Source organism: Pongo abelii, chromosome 13, assembly GCF_028885655.2.
Source record: "Pongo abelii isolate AG06213 chromosome 13, NHGRI_mPonAbe1-v2.0_pri, whole genome shotgun sequence".
Classification (NCBI taxonomy): Eukaryota; Metazoa; Chordata; class Mammalia; order Primates; family Hominidae; genus Pongo; species Pongo abelii.
Window position 1 is genome coordinate 67793281 of NC_071998.2, and position 18025 is coordinate 67811305.

The 18025-nt window shown below is 34.5% G+C and overlaps 1 protein-coding gene across 12 annotated transcripts in view; it reads left to right on the forward strand.

Moving 5' to 3' along the window:
• VPS13A (vacuolar protein sorting 13 homolog A) overlaps nt 1–18025 on the forward strand; it is a 245159-nt gene that overhangs the window by 166731 nt on the left and 60403 nt on the right. For all 12 annotated transcript variants that reach the window (XR_010136525.1, XR_008509734.2, XR_008509735.2 and 9 more), the window contains 8 exons: nt 439–721; nt 2696–3091; nt 3357–3461; nt 3583–3729; nt 7334–7462; nt 8188–8321; nt 14487–14616; nt 16581–16813. Coding sequence is in view for 6 of the 12 variants with exons in the window: in XM_054520069.2 (XP_054376044.2) it covers nt 439–721; nt 2696–3091; nt 3357–3461; nt 3583–3729; nt 7334–7462; nt 8188–8321; nt 14487–14616; nt 16581–16813 (1557 nt within the window). In the remaining 6 variants the exon portion in view is untranslated. The remainder of the gene's footprint in view (nt 1–438; nt 722–2695; nt 3092–3356; nt 3462–3582; nt 3730–7333; nt 7463–8187; nt 8322–14486; nt 14617–16580; nt 16814–18025) is intronic.

The window sequence follows — 18025 nt, forward strand, 5'->3', positions numbered from 1 at the left end:
GACAGAATCTCGCTCTGTCACCCAGGCTGGAGTGCAGTGGCGCAATCTCGGCTCACTGTAAGCTGTGCCTCCCGGGTTCTCTCCATTCTCCTGCCTCAGCCTCCTGAGTGGGTGGGACTACAGGCGCCCACCACCATGCCCGGCTAATTTTTTTGTATTTTTAGTAGAGACGGGGTTTCACCATCTTAGCCAGGATGGTCTCAATCTCCTGACCTCGTGATATGCCCGTCTCATCCTCCCAAAGTGCTGGGATTACAGGCATGAGCCACTGCGTGCGGCCTTATCTATCTTACTTATATCTTAAAAAGTATATGAAAATATAAAAATGTATTACAATATTATGAAAGGAGGTAAGTTTGTTATTCTAAAGCTGTAATTATATAGTTTAATATGTTTTCCTTTAAAGCATTTTAAACTGTATCATTTAATCTCATGCAGATCATTCATTTTTCTGAAGCCAGAAGATGAGAACTATCAAATGTGTGAAGGAATTGACTTTGAAGAGATTATAAAAAATGATGGTGCTCTTCTAAAGAAGAAATGTAGATCTAAAAACCCTTCTAAGGAATCATTTCTCATTAATATTGTTCCAGAAAAAGATAATTTAACATCTCTATCAGTGTATTCAGAAGATGGTTGGGATTTACCATACATAATGCATTTGTGGCCACCTATCCTGCTCCAAAATCTTCTTCCTTACAAAATTGCTTATTATATAGAGGTATCGGCAAATTGTTTTAGTGCCTTCCTGTTTTTGATTTTGTAGTTTCAGTTTTTTAAGATTAAGAGCAATAAAAACTATTTTAAAGATCTAATAAAAATTAGAATACTAGTAAAGAATAGGTAACGCAGATATTCTTTTGCAACAAGTATGAGAATTATTATTGAAATAACATTTAAGAACTAGACTTCAGTGACAAAAAAAATGCTACATTATGTTGTGTTCTTTTAGTGCTGATTTTCTTAAAAGATTGTATACTTTGTGAAGTGGCTTTTTTTCTTACATACTCTGTGTGGTTTCTTCCTGTTGTTATAGGAATCCATACATCTTAAGATTTTATGTAAATATTTCATTTGCGATGCTTATCAAATGAAAGAAAGTAGTTCTTCATTGTCATCCATTGTAGGTTTATTTTACTTTTAGAATTACCATTTGCTTTTTAAAAAAAGTTTTTTGAGACTAGGTTTCTCTCTGTTGCTCAGACTGGAGTGCAATGATGCGATCATAGCTCACTGTAGTCTCAAACTTCTAGGCTCAAGTGATCCTTCCACCTCAGCCCCCCGAGTAGCTGGGACTACAGGTGCATGCCATGCCTGGATAATTTTTTTTAATTTTTAATTTTGTAGGGACAGGGACTCACTATGGCTTGTCTCGAACTCTTGGGCTCAAGTGATCCTCCCACTTCAGCCTCCCAAAGTGCTGGAATTACAGGCATGAGCCAGTACACCCAGCCGTTTACACTTTTTTGATACATGTCTCTTTTGGAGGAAAAAGTTAACATATTTATGGTTTTAAATGAGTATTTCCATATTGAGTAACAAATTATCATAGTGGTTAAGAATTTGTACTTTGCTGTCAGGTAGATTTGAAATTGCATCCTAGCTCTGTCATTTGCTGGCTGTATGTTCTTAAGCAGGCTTTATTGCTTTTCTAAATCTTTTGTTGTAGTCTATAAAATGAGAATAATAATAAAATTTGCTTGGTTAAGACATGGGGAAAATCAAATTAGATTGTGTATGTAAAGGATTTGGTACAGTGCCTCACAGACACAGGGTTGCCATTTATTTATCACTCTAGCACTACCACCACCATTGTTATTTTGTGGAATATTATTTAACTTGTAAAGAATCAAGAACTCCTTACTTTTGCTTTAATTAATTTAAAATCATGAGATGAAGAGATTCCTATATTATAATAATAGGAAAAGAATAGGATAGAGATGCTGGAAAAACTGGTGAGATAGTCAGATGTACTGTCAATTTATATTTCTATTCTCATAGAACTTTTAATTGGATGCTGTTAGTGATCACATTCTGTCTGCCAGTTTCCAAAGGGTATGATCAGTTTTTAGAAAGATAATTGAGCCATGGTATGGGGAAGGGACTAGAGAGGACAAGAGCAGTTAGGGGACTCTTAAACTGAGAGATCATATAGTGACATGAACTAAGATAATAGAAGGGAGGGTCAAGGGAAATGAGCAGTTTGGAGAGATACATACGACGTAATAATATAAACAGTGATTGGAAATGGGTGATGAGGGATTGTGGAGGTAGTAGGGATTACTTATTTTGGATTACCATCAGTTTTTGCCCACATTTTACATTGTTTTGTTGTTTTCAAAATAAAAATCACTAGTGGTTAAGATTGTCTTTTTGTTGTTGTTTTACCAATTATAGTGTTTTATGTTTATAATTTCCAGGGGAGTTTCCCATTATGTTATTTAATCTTCACAGTTTGTCCTTTGAAGTAAGTCATTTAGACCATTTTACAAATACAGTAGCTCAAATCTCAGATTAAATACCGTGTAGAGGTTTACACAGTTGACAAAGTTAGAACTTGAATGTAAGTCTTCTGACTTGTTCTGATAGGTATTTCAAAAGCATTTTTTGCAGCATTTGGAATACATAAATAGAATTTTGAGGCATATTATTCTGCAACATTTTAAATTTTGTTGTTTTTTTTTTTTTTTTACAGGGAATTGAAAATTCAGTTTTTACTCTAAGTGAAGGACATTCAGCCCAGATTTGTACTGCACAGTTGGATAAAGCCAAGCTACATTTAAAATTACTTGACTATCTCAATCACGATTGGAAAAGTGAATACCACATAAAGCCTAATCAGCAAGACATTAGTTTTGTCAGTTTTACTTGTGTTACAGAAATGGAAAAGACTGATTTAGATATTGCTGTCCATATGACTTATAATACTGGTCAGACAGTTGTGGCATTTCATAGTCCTTATTGGATGGTCAATAAAACTGGCCGCATGTTACAGTACAAAGCAGACGGAATTCATCGAAAGCATCCACCTAATTATAAAAAGCCAGTTCTCTTTTCTTTTCAGCCAAATCACTTTTTTAATAACAATAAGGTATGCGATGTTTTTTCTGTTTTTCCCTTGTCTTTAGCTACTTGTCATTTTTTAGTTTTTAAAGTTCTGAGTAATAAATATTATGAAACTTGGATAGAAATAACTTGTTAAATATTTGAGGCCAGAAAGATTAGAATTTAATATTATAAAGGTTTAGTGCATTAACAATATAACATTTTGTTTATGCTAAAAAGTAATTTATCAGTTTAAGCAGGAATTTTTAAAGGTACCTAAATTGTTATGTATTTGGAATATTTTTTCCTAGGTTCAACTTATGGTAACCGATAGTGAGTTGTCCAATCAGTTTTCAATTGATACTGTTGGTAGTCATGGAGCTGTTAAATGTAAAGGCCTGAAAATGGACTATCAAGTGAGTGCATTCTGTGCTTATCAAGAAACTTTTATTTTAGATGTTTCTATTAACTACTTAATTAAATTTTATAAGGATGTTATACATAACAGTTTTTGAGCTGTTATTTTTTTTTTCTTAGGTTGGTGTCACTATAGACCTGAGCAGTTTTAACATTACTAGAATTGTGACATTTACCCCTTTTTATATGATTAAAAACAAAAGCAAATACCATATATCAGTGGCTGAAGAAGGAAATGATAAATGGCTCTCTCTTGATTTGGAGCAGGTGGGTAGATGAATTTCAAAAATATACCTCTTTGGATTGTATTTTCTCCTTGAAGTTAGATACCTAAAGTCACCATGTAATGTTTTAACTCTCCCCTTACTCCAATTTTGTTTTAGTTTCCTGAATCTTTATTGAATATTTGTGCCCGGCTCTAGATAGATGGGAAGGTTCAATTTTTAGTAATTAGATAACTAGGAATGCCCAGCTTGTTAAGGGAGGTAGACGTTTAACAATTACTAACCACTTTGGTTAAATACAGCAGCCAAAGACTAGATAAGATATAAATGCATCAAAGAGAAGGAAATTACTTATTCTCTCTAGGAAGCTATTAGGAATGCTTTCAGAGAGTAGGGTAAGCCAGACTCTTCTTCAAGTTATTTGAGGAGAGTAGTAACTTAGAAGTGAAATTTTGATTTTGTGCCATCATTATACCTTTGAATAAGAGTTTTCTGAATGACTGACAGAGGTTGATGGAATATTTTATTTTTGAAGAACTTTTATTCTAAAAGTTAGGATTAGAGAAGTTTTTGCTGTTTCTATTCATTATTCCTTTTTGCATACAAAACCATCCTTGTTGGGATTATTCTTGAAGTATATTCTTTAGAATTTCCTTTAGGGCTGGTTTTGAAGGTAAATACCATCAGTGTCTCCAGAAAAATCTCTGGCAGGAGGGACAATGATCGGGATATAAACCCAGGTGTTCCAGGGGGCAACGGCAACCCCCTTTGGGTCCCCTCCCATTTTATGGGAGCTCTGTTTTCACTGTATTAAATCTTGCAATTGCAAAAAAAAAAAGGAAAAAAGAAAGAAAGAAAAATCTCTCTGGCTGCCTTCACAGTCTTTCTTCTCTTTGTCTTTGATGTTCTGCAGTCACGCTGCTATATGTCTATATGTGGTTTACTTTTTATTTACCCTTCTTGAGGTGCTTTACTCCTAGATCTGTGGATTAATGTATTTCATGCTTTCTGTAAAATTTGCTACTATTGTCTCTTTAAATATTGCCTCTCCTCCATTCTTCCATTTTTTTTCCATCTAAGCCTTTAAATCAGACATGTTGGACATTCATACTCTATCCTCCATGTCTCTTAATAGCTCTTTTATATTTTCCAACTCTCTTTGCTTCATTCTGGGTAAGTTCTACATGGACATCTTTCCATTTTTTTTTTTTTTTTTTTACTTTTGCTGTGTCTGAACTACTATTTAAGTCTTCAACTGAGTATTTGAATAATTATAGTTCTTATTCCCAGAAATTTCACCTTTTTTCAAGTATATTCATTCTTTCAACAAATATTGTTTATTTTTTATGTGACTTGCAATATAATAGTTAAAGCCCATCTTTATGTAGTTTACATTTTAGTGGGTATAAGGGGAAACATTAATAATACCATAATCAATTAGTATATAGTATGTTTCAAAGTGACAAGTCTAATGTGGGAAAGTCTGATGTAGGATAAGGGACATTGAGAGTTCGAGAGCCAGGGGTGGTCTCTGATTTTATGTAAGGTAGTTAGGATGGGACTCATTGGAGTGACATTTGAACAATGACTTTGAGGAAATGAGAAAGTTAGCAATTGTCGAGAGCTCAGCTGAGGAGAGAGCTGAGCTGCCAGGTGTCGGAATAGCTGATTAAGACAAGCCACAATGAAGGTAACAGTCAAACGTTTAATCACTTACTGTGATAGTACAGATTGAGCATCCTTAATCTGAAAACACGAAATCAAAAATGCTCCACAATTCGAAATATTCTAAAATCCAGAACTTTTCAAGTGCCCCCATGATGCCACAAGTGAAAAATTCTATACCTGACACTTCATGTTTTTCACTTTCTTAACTGTCTTTTTTTTGTTTTTACTGTTAAGTACTTATGTGTGAATAAGTGTAAGAAAATGATTGTTTATTGGTAACACAAATTGAGAGTCAGGAATGATGGTGATGCCACACAACCACAGATTGTCAACATGGGTGGTTGAGATAGTAACACATTCTCTTTCTGATGGTCCAATATGTACAAATTTTGTTTCATGCACAAAATTATTTAAATATTGTATAAAATTACTTTTGGGCTATGTGTATAAGGTGTATGTGAAACATAAATGAATTTTATGTTTAGAGTTAGATACCATCCCCAAGATATCTCATTATATATATGCAAATATTCCAAAATCCAAAAGAAGTCCAGAATCTGAAACACTTCTGGTACCAAGCATCTCGAATAGGGGATACTCAACCTGTGTAAGCAGGAGGCTAAATCTGAGAAAGCACAATTACCACCTGTGCTGGAATGGCACTGGACAAGGGTTAGGTGGATCAGCACAGACGTGGGGATTGTCTCACTGTCTAGGAAACCTTGAACAAAGTGTCCGGCAGTTTTATGGACCTGGGGGATGGAGTAGGACAAAGCGGAGGAGCTAGGAATGGAAATGTGCTGAGCACTGAGAGTAGACAAAAAGTATCTTCACTTTTTGTGAAGTGACTATACCCTTGTTTTAAACTGATCATCTGTGTCCCAGTTCTCAGCTCAGGCGCTCCCTTTCCCCCTGATAAAGAGGTCCTGCAGGGGCTCCCAAGGAAGGCCCCTGCCAAAAAGCTCTCATAAAGAGCCTCCAAATGAAGTGCCTGGGCTAGGAATACAGACATGGATAAAAGCTTTGGGACAGGGTTGCTTGAATCCTTAAGACTGTAGTGCCCTGGCTGTGCACAAAGTCAGGTTATATTCCTAAGCATGTCTCTTATCTAGTTCCGTTAATTCCATTTTATGGTTGAATAAAACTGTCTTTAACAAGCTAAGACACTTAGCTCTAACAACCAAGTTCTGCTTCATTGTCCTCAAGTCATGTGATGATGATCAGGTATCACACATGAGCAGTCTCATTGAAATATATGAAGGGATCAGTCTGGTCAGGGCCTAAGATGGAGTTGACTTAATAGCTTACAGACAAGGCTGGTTCTTCCTTCTTGTTCTTTTAGCTCTGTTTCCAGATTCTTTTGTCCAGTCTTCTTTCTAGTACCTTGACTATCTCCTATTCTTTTAGTTTGGTTTCCGGATCACTCATGTTGAATTTATTTCGTAAAATTCTGAGCTTCTTTCCTACTCTGAACTTTGAATACTACTTTTACTTTTTTACCCTTATTTGACAACCAGATGCTAGATTCAATACTTGTTCTGACTTGTTATTTTTGCGTACTTTGTTTTCTGCCTAATTTCCAAATAATGTTCGTACCTGATTTTGATTTTTAGTAACTGAATGTACACTTGTTTTAAACCTTATCATCTGTGTCCCAGTTCTCAGCTCAGGTTTCTTGCTGATTTTTCAACCTTTCTCTGTAAGATCATGACCACATTAAAGTCTCTTTTCTCGCCAGCAGTTCACTTACCATAGCTCTTCAATTTGCTATCCACTGCTTCTTGAATGCATAGTGCTGACAAGTGACAGTCCGTCTTCAAGTTGAAAGTTTACAACTGTTTAAACAACCCAATAACTAGAGCAGTGTTAAAACAGGTTTTTTTATAGTTTAAGTCTACTCTGATGGGAATATTAAGATGATTTATGTATTTATGGTGAAATCTGTTTATTTTTATAAACATATATAATGTACATTTTAGTGTATCCCCTTTTGGCCTGAGTATGCTTCTAGTAAACTTCTTATTCAAGTCGAAAGGAGTGAAGATCCTCCCAAAAGGATATATTTTAACAAGCAAGAAAATTGTATTCTCTTGCGTCTAGATAACGAGGTAAGTTTTTTTTTTCTTTTTTGCATATGTCATTAGGAAAGCTAAAATATACTGACTGGTATTTTATTTATTTTTTGTATCAAATAATTACTTCTGTTGATTTTTCCCCTTTCCCCAAAAATGAACAAACATTTCTTTTTGTAAAAGGAAACAGGGATCTAAGATAATTTAATTGTTAAATAAAAAGTTGGGGCCGGGCGCGGTGGCTCACGCCTGTAACACCAGCACTTTGGGAGGCCGAGGCAGGCAGATCACGAGGTCAGGAGATTGAGACCATCCTGGCTAACACGGTGAAACCCTGTCTCTACTAAAAAAATAGAAAAAATTAGCCGGGCATGGTGGCGGGTGCCTGTAGTCCCAGCTACTCGGGAGGCTGAGGCAGGAGAATGGCGTGAACCCGGGAGGTGGAGTTTGCAGTGGAGCCAAGATCACGCCACTGCACTCCAGCCTAGGCAACAGAGCGAGACTCCGTCTCAAGAAAAAAAAAAAAAAGTTAGTTGGAATGCCTGGAATACTAGAATATACCACATCTGGAATGTCACCTATCTGTAATACAGTGATTGAGATTATAGATTTCCAGAAATGCAGTGCAAAATTCTGAATTGTTTTCTCAGTCATCCCCAAAATTAAATTATCAAGTTATGAATAGTCTGTTCTTAAATGTTATTAGTTAACATTCTTGGGAAAATGATTACATTAAAATGTTTTCTTTTTCTTTCTTCTAGCTTGGAGGTATTATAGCAGAAGTGAATTTGGCCGAGCATTCTACAGTTATTACATTTTTAGATTATCATGATGGAGCAGCTACATTCCTCTTAATAAATCACACAAAGAATGAACTTGTTCAATACAATCAAAGGTAAGATTATCACAAATACAGTAACTCTTGATGGTGTAAGTCTAGATGATGAGGCACGGTTTTTTTGATAATTTCTTAAGAATATGAACACTGATAATAGCATTGTAGCTATGTAAAACAGTGTTCCATTAAAAAATGTACTTGAAGCATGTAGGGGTAAAACTGACTTGATGTCTACAATTTATTTTGAAATGCTTCAAAGCAAGAAAAATGGAAGAGCTGAAGCAAGTGTGGCAAAAGCTTGTTCATTGTTGACTCTGATGAGGAGTCTGTCAGAGTTTGTTAGGGGTCTCTGAATTTTGTCTATTTTTGAATTTTTTCATATGTTTAATATAGTGTAAATATGTAAAATTTCAGATTCTTTTTTCAAACAATAGGTACCCTCTTGTTGAGCTGTCTGGGGGAAAGGACTGCTTCCTTAAAGGCTATAATTGAATCTTCATGGTTTAGGACTACTCTTCAACATTATTCGTTTTTATTTGCTGTGATATCTTCTTAGTGTCACTGCAAGTTATGCAACTTTCTAATCCTCTACTTAGTAGTTCCAGGCTGTCTTGAATTTATTTTATTTCCTTTCTTTCTTTGTTTTCACCTGTTACTTTTCAACAAGGACATATTTATCATTGCACTTCCACTTTCCTTCCACTGCTAACTGTACAACTTCTAATCGTTGATTAAAATCAAACAGACATTGAGTAGGGACCACAGGGCTGGACTAGCAAATACCTAAAACTCGTTTGGGGTAGCATTCTCTCATCTATTTAAGATGTTAAGAAAGAGGAATGCCTGTTTTTTAAATTATCCATATTATAAAAATAATAAGTTGTTTCTAAACGTGTGTGCAAGTGTCTTTTTCATATAATGACTTCTCTTCCTTTGAGAAGATACCCAGTACTGGGATTGCTGGGTCAAATGGTAGTTCTGCTTTTAGTTCTTTAAGGAATCTCCATACTGTTTTTCATAGTGTTTGTACTAGTTTACATTCCCACCAGCAGTATGAAAGTGTTCCCTTTTCACCACATCCATGTTAACATCTTTTTTTTAATTTAAATTATGATCATTCTTGCAGGAGTAAGGTGGTATCTCATTGTGGTTTTAATTTGCATTTCCCTCATAATTAGTGATGCTGAGCTTTTTTTTGTATGTTTGTTGGCCACTTGTATATCTTCTTTTGAGAATTGTCTATTCATGTCCTTAGCCCACTTTTGATGGGATTATTGTTTTTGTTTTTGTTTTCTTGCTGATTTGTTTGAGATCCTTATAGATTCTGGATATTAGTCCTTTGTCGGATGCATAGTTTGCAAATATTTTCTCCCATTCTGTGGGTTGTCTCTTTACTCTGCTGATTATTTCTTTTGCTATGCAGTAGCTTTTTAGTTTAATTAAGTCCCGTCTATTTTTATTTTGTTGCATTTGCTTTTGGGTTCTTGGTCATGAACTCTTTGCCAAAGCCAATGTCTAGAAGAGTTTTTCCAGTATTATCGTCTAGAATTTTTATGGTTTCAGGTCCTACATTTAAGTCTTTGATCCATCTTGAGTTGATTTTTATATAAGGTGAGAGATGAGAATCCAATTTTATTCTTCTACATGTGGCTTGCCCACGATCCCAGTACCATTTGAGTAGGAGATAGTCAAGGTACCAGAAAGAAGACTGGACAAAAGAATCTGGAAACAAAAGAGCTAAAAGAACAAGAATGAAGAACGAGCCTTGTCTGTAAACTATTAAGTCAACTCTATCTTAGGCCCTGACCAGACTGGTCTCTTCACATCTAGTCCCTTCACTAGCATAAGGTGTCCTTTCCCTACTTCATATTTTTGTTTGTTTTGTTGAAGATAATTGGCTGTAAGTATTTGGCTTTATTTCTGGTTTCTCTATTCTGTTCCGTTGGTCTACATGCCTATTTTTATACCAGTACCATGCTGTTTTGGTGACTATAGGCATTGTAGTGTACTTTGAAGTAGGATAATGTGATGCCCCCAGGTTTGTTCTTTTTGCTTCGTATTGCTTTGGCTATGAGGGATCCTTTTATAGTTCCATATAAATTTCAGGATTTTTGTTCTAGTTCTGTGAAGAATGATGATGGTATTTTTATGGGAATTGCATTGAATCTGTAGATTGCTTATGGCAGTATGGTCATTTTCATAATATTGAATCTACCCATCCATGAGCATGAGATGTGTTTCCATTTGTTAAATTTAAACTTTTAAATAAATATTCCCTTCTTATGTAATCTCCCCTGTCATTATCCTAGTTCAGTAACCCTCCATTTCTTATCTATTTGAGTAGATTTTTATGTGTTGTTTTGTTTTGTTTTGTTTTATTTGAGTAGATTTTTGTTTTTTGTTTTGTTCTGAGACAGTGTCTCAATCTATTGCCCAGGCTGGAGTGCAGTGGTGCGATCCAGGCTCACTGCAGCCTCCACCTTCCAGGCTCAAGTGATTCTCATGCCTCAGCCTCCCAAGTAGCTGGGTTTAGAGGCATGTGCCACCATGCCCAACTAAATTTGAGTAGATTTTTTATCTGTCTCTATATATCTAATCTTATCTTTAGTAAATCTCCCATTTTCCACTAGAATGAGTTTTCTAAAATAAGAAATATAATCATATCTCTCTTGTTAGAGTTTTTCTTTTTTTACCCATTTCTTTAAAAATATACTTCTAGGCTGCCTTTCTAAACATTTGTCTTTCTGTGGCCTAAATCTTACCCTATACAAAGTGAAGTTTTTTTTTCCAGAATGCTCTGGGTCTTTCCATGTATTTTTACCTGAATAGGTGTTTCTTTCAGCTAGAAAAATGCCATTCTGTAATTATTAAAAAATCAAGAAACAACAGATGATGGCAAGGCTGTGGAGAAATAAGAACACTTTTACACTGTTGCTGGAAGTGTTAATTAGTTCAACCATTGTGGAAGACAGTGTGGTGATTCCTCAAAGACCTAGAACCCGAAATACCATTTGACCCAGCAGTTCCCTTACTGGGTATGTACTCAAAGGAATAGAAATCATTCTCTTATAAAGAAAGATGCACAGGCATGTTCACTGCAGCACTATTCACAATAGCAAAGACATGGAATCAACCCAAATGCCCATCAACGATAGACTGGATGAAGAAAATGTGTTACATATACACCATGGATACTATGCAGCCGTAAAAAGGAACGAGATCCTTCCTTTGCAAGGACATGGATGGAGCTAGAAGCCATTATCCTCAGCAACAAGAACAGAAAACCAAACACCACATGTCCCCGCTTATAAGTGGGAGCTGAACAATGAGAACACATGGACACAGGGAGGAGAACAACACACACTGGGGCCTGTTGGGGGCACGGTGGGAGGGAGAACATCAGGATAAATAGCTAATGCATGTGGGGCTTAATACTTAGGTGTAGGTTGGTAGGTGCAGCAAACCACCATGGAATACATTTACCTATGTAACAAGCCTGCACGTTCTGCACGTGTATTCTGGAACTTAAATTTAAAAAAAAAAAAAGAAAGAAAAATGCCATTCTATGTGATCCCTTCCCTTGCCACCTTAATCTATGTACCCCAGTTTTTGATAGCACCTTTACATATGTAGATTGCAGCGTTCGTCACATTGTGTTACTTTCTTGTGAGTTTGAGACATGTACACACAGATAGTGAATAGTCTGAGGACTATGGTTAGTTTCCCTTTTCTTGGAATTTTCATTGCCTGTCCCTGGTAGTCCAGTACATTTTTGCATAAGGAATACTCTGCAGTGAATTAAACAGATTAAAATTTGTATGAAATAAAAGCATTTTTAAATATTTTTAAACCAAATTTATTTGCTAATCAACACATTTACATTTGATTTTTTTTTCATGGAAAAATGAAGACTATGATTTTGTTTTCTCCTCCACATTTGCTTCTCTTGGCTTTTTAAAAAATATGGATGTTATTTCCTGCATATAAAAGTAATAGTTGTTAAATTACTGTTTTAAAAAATACTACAGAAAAAATGTGAAAGAGGACAATAATCCCTGTAATCCAAATACTGTCAACATTTGGTTCATTGCTTTTCCTTTCCTTTCCTCCCTCCTTTGTTCTCTCCCTCCCTCCCTTTCTTCCTTCCTTATGTATCTCTCACATTTGACAGCTATTGTGAACATATAAATTTGCTTCAAAGCACAATTTTTTTTTCTTTCTAACTTTTATTATAGGTTCAGGGGATACATGTGCAGGTTTGTTACATGGGTAAATTGCATGTCACGGGGTTTTGGTATACAGATTGTTTCGTTACCCAGGTAATAAGCATGATACCCAATAGGTAGTTTTTCGATTCTCACCCGCCTTTTACTCTCCACCCTCAAGTAGGTTCCCGATGTCAGTTGTTCCTTCTTTGTGTCCCCGCAAAGCATGATTTTTACTGAATGCATGATATTCTATCATTTAGATGCTCTACAATTAAATAAATACTTAATTGTTCAGAATTTTTATTTCAACTTTTATAATTTTAGAATCAGTTTATCTTTTTTTTGTTGTTGTTTATTTGTTTTTTGAGATGGAATTTTGTTGTTTTGCCCAGGCTGGAGCGCAGAGGCGTGATCTCAGCTCACTGAAACCTCTGCCTCCCAGGTTCAAGCGATTCTACTGCCTCAGCCTCCTGAGTAGCTGGGATTACAGGTGCGCGCCACTATGCCCAGCTAATTTTCGTATTTATAGTAGAGACAGAGTTTCGCCATGTTGGCCAGGCTGGTCTCAAACTGCTGACCTCAGGTGATCCACCTGCCTCGACCTCCCAAAGTGCTGGGATTACAGGCATGAACCACCGTGCCCAGCCCAGTTTATCTTCTGATAACGATCCTCAACCCATTTGTAATCATTGTAATAACTAATTTATAATTCCTTACCATATTTTTTGTAGTATATTGTCTTCTAATAATTTTTTGGAAAATACATATTCTGTTTTGGTTATGGATAATTCCTTTTTTGTTATTGAAGGTTTTGATACATTTAAAATCAATTTTAAGATTGAAACAGTATCTGCTAGCTTACGCAAAAAAAATTGTAATGCTTTTTTACCTTTTCTTCAACCTCTTTCCAAATTCTTTCTTGTGAATATAATTTAGGATTTTTTCAACCAGATTAATATAAAATGGTTAGCTTTTCAAAATATGTATTATTTCATTCAAGGCCGTTTTGGTATTTGCATTGATTTTAATGTTTTAACAAAAAAATGACTTTCTTAAACTGGTTTAGTTGTTCACCACGGGTTCTTCAATATTTCTATATCCTAGTTGTTAAAATGTTATTCTGAGTTCGTCTCTAGCTTGGTTGGAAAAAGTCTGAGTTATTTTTTTAGTAAAGATTTGTGGATAGTGTTATGCTATTGCTTGTTCAAAATGTCTTATTCTTACAAATTTATGACAATTTGACATAAAATTTTAAGTGATAACGTTTTTCTCAAAATTGTGTAGGTATTGTGCCATCGTTTTTTGACGTTAAACATCATTGAACTGTGAGAGTAACATTTTTATTTTCTTGCGAGTGACTATGATTTTCCTAGATATGTGTTAGGGTTTTTTTTTCCCCCTATTTTCTTACAAAGATACGTCTAGAATGATACTGTTTTCATTAATGTCTGATACGCAGTGAAGTCTTTTAAATCTGCAGAGTTAATTCCTTCTTCTACTCAGAAGAGGTATATTTTATTACTTGTTTGGTTTATAACTTTTGTAATTTTTTTTCTTTCTGAGCATCTTTTTGTCAATTGAATTTCTTAGATGTGTATTTCATGTTTAGTGATTTTAAAGAATGATTTAGTTACTTTGTTTTTGCTCTAGTAAGACCAATACTTAGGAAAGAGTTACCAATTAAATTATCTTAGAATTGGTATAAATAGGGTAAAATAGTGGGAATAATTTTCCATAATTAATTTGTATTAAAAAATTGACAAAATAGTTCTAAAGACTTGAAGACTTTTATTTCCTAAGTAGAACATATATTTTCTAAGTGGGAAAATAATGAGAAATATTCATTAGTGAACCCTTTTTTAATTGTATAAGGTAAGAATTTCAGCCTTGTTTTAATCAGAACTATCACAGATCTCAGTTAGTGAACTAAGAATTAATGAAGTATTATTTTAGTTCTTTTAATCTGTTCGTGGACTTGCATTTAATTTAACGCATATTTTTGCTACTGTGTCAGTTCTCTCAGTGAAATAGAAGATTCCCTCCCTCCTGGTAAAGCAGTGTTTTATACATGGGCTGATCCGGTGGGCTCTAGAATGCTGAAGTGGAGATGTAGAAAAAGCCATGGTGAAGTAACACAGAAGGATGTAAGTATTGGGTTATTATGGTGTTCCCAGCAGCCTTTTTTAAAAAAGGTATTTGGGCCGGGTGCGGTGGCTCACGCCTGTAATCCCAGCACTTTTGGGAGGCTGAGGTGGGCCATGAGTTCGAGATCAGCCTGGCCAGTAAGGTGAAACCCTGTCTCTCCTAAAAATACAAAAATTCACTTTGGGAGACCAAGGCAGGCAGATCACCAGGTCAGGAGTTTGTGACCAGCCTGGCCAATATGGTGAAACCCTGTCTCTACTAAAAATACAAAAATTAGCCTGGCATGGTGGCGGGTGCCTGTAGTCCTAGCTACTAAGGAGGCTGAGGCAGAAGAATCGCTTGAACCCGGGAGGCAGAGATTGCAGTGAGCCAAGATCACGCCACTGCACTCCAGCCTGGCGACAGAGCAAGACTCCGTCTCAAAAAAAAAAACACAAAAAACACAAAAAACAATTCAGCCTTCCTAGTTTTAAGGACTGTTTGTGGCCACACTTCTTAAAAACTGCCAAATGTGTTCAAAATAGTATTCAAGTATTGACTTAACCAAAAGTGTTTAAAACCAAAAGTAGTCTTATTTTGTTTACATCATTTGCTTCTACTGTGTTATAAAGAATAAAGTTGTGTTTAGAGAAGTGCTTTCAGCATTCACCTGGAAAACAAATATGTTCTCTGCATTGACAATCATACTAGGTAGATTTAGCTTCTGTAAGGAATATTTAAGGATCCACTGAGTGAACTAAAACAAACTTATTTCTGGGTGGCAAGCTATGATGATAAAGTTATGCGCATATATTTTCTGGTAACATTTTAAATACTTTCAGAAAATTTTTAAAAGTTTTTAATCCTTCAAGATTCATCTTAATTTGACTCCTGATGTTTTTTTTTTCTTACCACTAGTGATTTTTTCTTCCTGCTTATCAGTAGGTGGTATTTTCTCATTGTCTTTCAGTGCTGCTGTTGAGGAGTCTGCTGTGGGTATTGTTTACATTGTATTTAAGAGGATTGCCTATAAGTGGCCTAACTTTTAGTTTTAAAATTGCATGACTACTAGATTTATTCAGGAAAAAAAATTGTACTTTGATATAAAAATAGTCTTATTCATTTGATCTGTTGATTAGTACTTTGCATATTTATATCATAGTGATAGTTTGAAGCTTATAAAGATAAATCAGGCATTCACTGTAAAATATTAGAAAGACTTCAGTGAAATAAGTTAGTCTTCTTGATTTCTCAATGTGGTTTTAGTGATATACATATATATACTTAGAAAGTATTATAAGTAACGTAAGTATCCCCAGATAATTATTTTATGGTAACAACTCACAGTTTTAAATTTCTGTATATTGTAACGTGAAGGTATACTATATAGTAAAATTTTCTGAAAATCAGAATATTAACTAGAAATTAATGGCTGAATATTAATTATGAGAATTTGCTATGTTTATCTTGTCATTGACCCTCAAAACCCTGATATCAGCACATTTATGTGAGATTCCTGAAGAATTAGCCTCATGATGAATATACATGCTTTGTAGAACATACAATTGAGATACAAGATATTTTTTATCCTGTTTGATTCAGCTATGAAAGGAAATGTGAATTTCAGACTGAAACAAATTTTAATGCATATCACATTGCTGTAGTCTTAGAATAAAGCAGAAAAAAATACTTTGTGTTACAGATTAGCCTACATGGGAAGGTTCAATTTTATTAAAATGTTTAAATTAAAAAGTAAACAATTGGCCTGTCTTTATGAGTAATAATTTTATAACAGATAACATCAAATGATTTCAATAATGTAAATTTGCAAGTATTCTACAAATATTAATTCATTTAGTTGCCACTAACCCCATGAAGTAGGTGCCATTAATAGTCTCATTTTATAAATGTGAAATCTAAATTTCATGTTCTTTGGGACCAAGTTCTAATTTTTTGTTTTTGTTTTTTGGTGGTTTTATTCTAGGATATGATGATGCCTATAGATTTGGGGAAAAAGACAATTTATTTAGTTTCATTCTTTGAAGGTTTACAACGCATTATTTTATTCACTGAAGATCCAAAGGTATTTAAAGTAACATATGAAAGTGAGAAAGCAGAGTTAGCAGAGCAAGAAATTGCAGTGGCATTACAAGATGTTGGAATTTCTCTTGTCAACAATTACACAAAGCAAGAAGTAGCCTATATAGGCATTACAAGGTTAGATGCATTAAATTTTGGATACATTTAAATGATCAGTTTCTAATTGTTAAGAAATTGTTATTGTAAAATCTAAAATGATTTAGTTTCAGTTTTGTGCTTTGACTATTCATTGATATTGTGGTAATGCTAGTTTTAAATGTGCTTGAGGGAATTTTTTGCCTTTTGAAATAAAGATATGGCAGAAATCAAATTTATAAACTCCTTATTATGTTAATCCTTCCACTTATCTAAAAAGTTATATTTATTCATCTTACCAAAAGTATGTTTTGCGTATCATACAAAATGCTTAATTCATTTTCCATTACCATCTAGCACAGTTCAGGGTACATATGCTGTAGCTGTTGGAGGATTAACATAAAGACAATCACTTTCTAATTTGACCTTGGCACTTTAAGATCTAGTAAGATCTAATAAGGTGATCACTGTATTTATCATTTCTTATATAAGACATCACCATTAAATCTTTTATCTCTCCCTTATGTCCGTATTATTCCTCTTCATAAACAGTTAAGTTTTAATTTACATATATTAGTGCTTAATGTGAGAATATTTCTTCTGTATAACCAAGATAATGTAATTTTTATCCTTTTCTTGAATTAAATTCTTGAATATATATAAAGGTATATGATACAGATGTAAATTTAGTTTTCTATGTACATTAATCTATACGTGCCCCTGACCTCTTATTGAATTGAATCAATGCCATTTTAAAAGGAATATTAAAATCTATATTCTTAAGAATTTTTATTCTCAAAAATGTTTTTACTATTTAAATAGATCAAATACACCATAGATTTTTAAGACCTTTAGACCTATTACATGTTGTCTTCTAAGCTAGGTGATGTTAATGCAAAGATGAATAATACATGGTCTCTACCTTTCTATTTATTAAATGAATATAAGTTCTATAAGGAATAAACAAATAGAATGCTTAAATAAAATTAAACAACTTAAATATTTAAGTTGTTTAATTTTATTTAAGTTGTTTAAGGCCTTTCAGCATTTTAATTTCAGTACAACTAGATTTCTTCCATTCACACTCTATATCCTAGATAACTATTTTATACTTTGTCTCCCCTCAAATCCCCATTCTCTCAGCTTACTACCTTGCATTCCACTTCACTGAAAAAATTGAACCCATCAAAAGCAAACTTCCAGAGACCTGTCTCACCCCCCAATATCACAGCTTGCTATCTACCGGCATTTGCA